This window comes from Ammospiza nelsoni, chromosome 1 (assembly GCF_027579445.1).
Source record: "Ammospiza nelsoni isolate bAmmNel1 chromosome 1, bAmmNel1.pri, whole genome shotgun sequence".
NCBI classification, from domain to species: Eukaryota; Metazoa; Chordata; class Aves; order Passeriformes; family Passerellidae; genus Ammospiza; species Ammospiza nelsoni.
The window spans coordinates 28,445,681-28,451,704 of record NC_080633.1 but is presented as its reverse complement, the minus strand read 5'-3'; the positions used below and the strand labels follow the sequence as shown (position 1 = coordinate 28,451,704).

The window sequence follows — 6,024 nt, the reverse complement described above, 5'->3', positions numbered from 1 at the left end:
CTCTTATTTTATTAAGTAGTTATTTCTGTACTCAATTATTTTTGCAAGCAAAAAGTTAAAAAAACGGAGTTTAACAACAATGGTGTTTTTTCTTAAAGATGAAAATAAAAACCTAATAACCACCCAGTTCTTTGATTTTCACTTAGGTTTGTAATTGTCAAGTTGGTGAGAAGAGTTAAGCCTCCATTGGGTAAAATGGCACCAAAGTCAAAACAATTAACTTCTCACTGCACTGTTCATTTAAAAGGTTTTCAGGAAATCTTGCTAGATGCAGTGGAAGCACTCCCTACAATATGTCAGAGAGAGGAAGATCAGTTTGGCATATAGAATACTGGTTTTTATAACTTTATTTTAAATGAAATCACATTCAGATACAGCCCAGCTATATTAGCAGACATTTAAACAAATGTTTAAAGCTAACTCCTGCAATTAATCTCTTAGCTTCGCAATTCTTTTGTCATTGATATTATGAGCTCAGACTAAATTTGCTCTTTTGCATTACTCTGATTTAAAATCCCAAGCATGTTAAAAAATACAAAAATGTCTAAAATTTCACTTTCCAAACTAACTTATATAATAAAATAAGAATAATAAAACTGCTGAAATGCTGTCATTAAAAAGCCACACCAGTATGATTTACAGCTGTACAAATTGTTGTTTAAAACAAACATTACTGGATAAGTGATCAAAGCAGCGCTAAAGATCTGAAGAAGTTTTCCCACTGCCCTTAAATAGATTTTCTTCTGGCTAAGTTACAAATAAAAGCCAATTTGAAAACATACTTTTAAATTCACCAGAATAAAAAAAAGCTCAAGTAAGTGTGCCTGAGAGAAAAGAGAAGGCCATATTCTATGGTGCATACTCACATTCCATATTCCCAGAAATGCTACCGACACAGGGGTTTCCCTGCTTTTGACATGCTTGATATTTGTGTAACACCTGCAGATAAAATTAGAAAGACATCCTGCACCTGAGAAGGTGAACAGTCTGCATGCTGAAGAAGAACTGAGCACTGCTGGGTAAGGCAACTGAGGTGAAGAATGGCTTAAGAGCTGTCTGGTTAAGGCAGAGGATGTGCTTTCAGAGCTGTTACTTCTGCTTCCACTTCAAAGCACTAGTGCACTACACCGTGTTTAAGAGCTTTAGTTAAAAAGACCTGGTGGAGCTGGAGCTGGTTCAGAGATAAATCTGAAGGAATTCATTACAATACTCTAGACTGTCCCTCAAAAATAACTTTGTCAATTTTGTATTCTGACAGTATTCAGTCTAAAGCTCCACACATACATGTATTAACAGGGTAAACAAACATGTTAAGCACAGCTTTCTCCAAATATCCATCCATTATTTGGCCCCTGTGAGCTACAACTCCCACTGTGGATCAGATATTATCTGTAACTTTCAATGAGTGTAGCAATATATGGGCCTAATAATTAAATCAGGTGCAGTCTTTTCCTTGAAATGGATAGTTTTATTTCTCTCTCAGGCCAAATTCTGCACACTATTATTTTGACCTTAATGTAAAGGAATTTCTGTGGCATTAGTTTGGATTTTTAAGTGGAGACAGAATTTGGTCCATTTTAGCACATGAAAATAAACTGATCCACAGCTTCTCATTAAAAGAATCAGGAGATTAAAGAAAATGTATTTCTTTCTTTTACAATTAAAGATTGGTAGCATTTTCTGTATTTACTACTAGAAGAGCCCCACTCACCCCATTTGGCCAGTTTACAATTATCATTTATCCTTCCCAGTGCTAAGAATTTCTAGGTTATTCACAGAAATAGATCAAAGCTCAGGAAAGTGTAACAACAGATGCATCATATTGTTGTATAAGCTTATGCTTAAAAATACTAGAAAGTGGCTGGGCTCTGGTCATTCTTTGGCTTGAAGCTGGAGTCTCCTTGGAGAGATCAGTTCTTCCATCTGTTAGAGTCCCAAGCCAGGAACCAGCCTGTGAATGTGGGGGGTTCATGCCCTTGCTTCACAATGACAATGGGGGTGCCCTTATCTCTGCCAGAAGGATCTGTTTCAATATAGCGTTTGGCTAAAAACAGAGAGGAAATAACACATGGAATGATTAGTTAATTCCTTTGGTATAAAAAATACATTAAAAGCCACAGTGAAAGAACACAGGGCTGCTATAATACAGTATTCAATTAATTATTTCAAAGGCAATGAGATGATCAGGTAAAGGCTGATTTTTCCCAGCTGGCACTGAAGGAATTTTCCATGAAGTTGAAACAGAGGGATTGCTTTTCTGAGCAGTTTGTTGCCATACAGCTGGGTTTTGGCTCTTAAACAGGAGAAACCATTTGCTGGTGCTGTAAGGATGTACAAGCTTCATTCCCAATTTGTCCCTGTAAAGCCAGTGAGTACAGTTTCCCTTGATGACATCTCAACATGACATCAATACATATGGAAACGCAGCCAGGTAACCCCAGCTGCTCCAGGGAAACACATGCAAGGGTTTTCAGCATGAACTTTGTCAGAACAGCTCAGCTATATTAAGTCACACCAGGGATGACATGTGATTTTGCAAGGAGGTACGTGCCACATAAGTTGTCTTGATTTGTTCTGTTTGTTCTGTAATTAGAATTTCCTCCTACAAATGTAACTGAGTGAAGGGTGGCACTGTAAGGACTTGCTGGCAATCCTTTCTCTAGATACATCGTTGAGGGTGCAGGTCAGTAGCGACCTCCTTTTAAATTCCTTCTTCTTCAGTGCAGTTACTTTTCATAGAGCTCTCCTACATATAATTAAAAAAGCTCTGCAACCCAATAATGCTATCTTGATTTATTTTATCCTTCATAAACTTACAGAGTTTTAAATGCGCATTTAAAGGTGAAAGTAGTCATCTCCTGTATTAAATCCTAATAAGCTCAGCAACACTTTAGACACTGTAAACATAACTAGATTTCTTCTACATCATATTTTCCTCTTTGTTAAGTAATATTTATGCTACTTCACTCAGAAATCTGCCAAATTGATTTGATTTACCTGATTTCACAGATTCCTGTCGCTCAGTTTCATTAGCATCCTTCCCAATCCAGATGAAAACCTGCAAATAGAGGAAAAAGATAACTCCCCAGGCACTATAAGTATGTTGTGAACTGCTGGTAAAGTACAAAACAGTTGATTCCTCTAGGAGAAAGAATATACACTATGACAAGACCGCAAAGGTACAGAACTCTCAGAAACCACAACTGATATTTTTTTCTCCCTTGTGAGAAAGTGTAGTTATGCCCTCTGAAATCTCTGCTCTCCATGACACTGGAAGGCCAGACCTTTATTCAGTCTGATTAAAGGATCTCTAATTACCTTTAAAAGGAAATTTCTCTTTGGGTGTAGGTAGCAATACTGTCTCTGGTTTGAGCTCTGTGTGCATATAAACATTTGTGTCCTGTGACATGTGCTACCCTGGGTGACTGCTAGACAGCCAGCTGAAAAAACCAGCAACCAGAGCCTTGATCTGCAATCCCCCACATACTTTTTTATTTCTCTCCAGGATTTGCTTGGAAACCAGCTACACATCCCAAGACTTCTTATCTGAGCTGGTGTGTCCCAACTACTTTCCATCCAGCTCTTCCCCACCAACCCCCATTACTCCTTTTCACACGAACCATGGACATTCCTTCTTATTTCCAAAAACCTCAGCCTTTTGTTCCTTAAGGGTTAGGCTTAAGAAGACAAATAGGGTGTGGGCCTTCTCCTCTTTCCTTCCAAGAGGAGAGGAAGGGTAGAGAGAATATACTGTGAGAAACAGATGTGTTCTCTAAATCTGCAGTGAGTTTTCCTGTCATTCACAAAGGTTTTCAGTTTTCAGTAAACTGAGTAATGATGGAGATTGTTTCTATCATCCTCCATTCACTTTCTAGTATGAAGAAATTTTTGTAAGGGTCTATCTAGTGCTGGTCCATTTCTCTACTAGGACTTTTTGTAGGTGGCTCCTGCTACAAGGACTTAGTGAATTCTAAATACATTTAATGAAATATTTTTTGTTTTAATTAATAAATTTTTGTGATGATGTCAAACACACGAGTGAGAACCTTTCCAGAATGCTGCTGGGGCTTATAGTCTTGCAGCCTCCATTGGTTTAAATAAGAAGTGCCTGCTGTGGTCTCACATGCTTGAAAATTCAATGGCATGTGTGAACACCAGCACATCATACAGCTCAAAAATTATAGCTCCTTTTGGTATAATTTAAAGAAAACAAAACAGCTTCCATTCAGTCAAGATGATTATTCCTTCCATCTTACAAACTAAATGATTAGGAATAAATTATCCTTGCTATCACAAAAAGCAGTCTTACACAACTCACCTGATCCCAAACATCCAGCAACATAACATCATCTTCAGCCAAATCATCCTGAGTGAATTCTCCTGGGACCTCTTCAATCTAGAAAGGATGATATGTTTTGAGGGTGTTTTTTTGTTGTTTTTAATGATTCATCAAGGCATACAATTTTGCAAAGACCTAACCTATTTTTACAATCTTAAGAGCAGAGGCTGATGAACAGTTCTTTTGGCTCCTAAAGGATCAAACCCTAAACTGATTTGATGACTGCGTTAAGGGTGTTTCTCTGAAACAAAACAAATCACATAATGTCATGTCCTATAAAATCAGCTCTTGGATTTTCAGAATTGGTAAGATATCCTCAGGAGAGGCAAAGGTCTACATTATAATTGTTTACTATTGTTATGTTGGGACTGAGGTCTGCCAGAAGAAGGAGACAGGGAAATTTTAACCTTGAGCCAACCAAGCTGATACATTCATGCAGCTTATATTCATTAATTAGGAAAAGAAACTGCTTTGGTTTGCAGTGGGTGAGCTCAGAGATGAAATACACACCCAACCAAGCTTCCCAGTCACTTGACAATGGGACATTACAGTTGACTAAGCCACTGAGGATCAGTCCCCAGAGAAAAGGCAGACTGCTTGCTTCTTCAAGGACATGCAGGAAGACAGAAAGCAGTTTAATATTATTCTGTACGAGAAGGAGAGATAATAATTTTAAAGGATTGTCAAGGGTTTGGTTATGTGTGGTCATGTGGGAGTGCTAAAGGGATGATAACCAGATGGTGAAAAAGACATTCCTTTTCCCCACCCTGTGTTACAGGGGCCAGAAAGTCAGAGTGGTCCCACCTGGCTCTTCTGGGACCTCTAATGGTCCTAGAGAAAGGCTAGAGGAAAGAGGGGATTTCACAGAATTTGGAGGGAATTTAAAATAAAAAGCAAATCCATAGTTCCCAGCAGACTACTGCAAAGAGTTTGGTTCCTATTACTGTATTTCCCAGAAGTATTTTAGAAGCTTGTTAGAAGAATACACTTTCCTAGTCTCATAAGATTTTGAAGTCCTTATTAAAGGATCCTATTTGTTTTATCCCTCTCCAAATGACTGGGCTGTGCCTTAAGGAGACTGCCAGCTATGTCCCCTACCCAAAAATGAGTGTGTCCTTGCCAACTGGTGACACAGCATTGCCCTCCAGAATAGGGTAAGTAATTAAGCCTGAATCACAGACTTAATACCCAGCACATAGCTCTGGGCACTTCTGCCAGGGAAGTAAGTCTTCCTACCTCCTTGAGCACAGGCCAATACCTTAAAGGCATAGTTACACATCTTAAATCTCTATGGAAAATATCAGATAGCTAGGGATTTTTGGCAAGCAGCATATCTTTTCCTTGCCACCACTGTCAAACACGTAAGGGGCAAGGCACTGACCTGCTCTTTCTCAGCAAATTGATAGCAATCTGGTGATGCTCTGCAAAAATTAAATTGCTTTTGACTGGGGAAATTTTGCATCTGCAAGTCTCTGTTTCCAGGCTGGAGCAGGCTCTGGATGCAAACTTCTGCAGTAATAATTATTCTGTTCATCCATTGCATTTGGATAGCTTAAAGCATCAAATGTCCACTCTCTAGTTCTTGCCAAGCCTGGCTAACTAAGCCAGATCCCCAAATTCATTCAATGACCACTGATTTCCAAGGCAAAATATACCAGAAACTATATAATTAAACAGAAAGTATC

The 6,024-nt window shown here is 38.6% G+C and overlaps 1 protein-coding gene across 1 annotated transcript in view; it reads right to left on the bottom strand.

Annotated features, from left to right (window-relative positions):
- Positions 1–315: 315 nt before the first annotated feature.
- Positions 316–6,024, bottom strand: part of SCIN (scinderin) — a 48,073-nt gene continuing 42,364 nt past the window's right edge. Inside the window, exons 14-16 of the mRNA XM_059475563.1 lie at positions 4,319–4,396; positions 2,998–3,058; positions 316–2,044 (exon numbers count right to left, since the gene is read on the bottom strand). Of these exons, the coding sequence (XP_059331546.1) occupies positions 1,911–2,044; positions 2,998–3,058; positions 4,319–4,396 (273 nt within the window). The 3' untranslated portion in view covers positions 316–1,910. The remainder of the gene's footprint in view (positions 2,045–2,997; positions 3,059–4,318; positions 4,397–6,024) is intronic.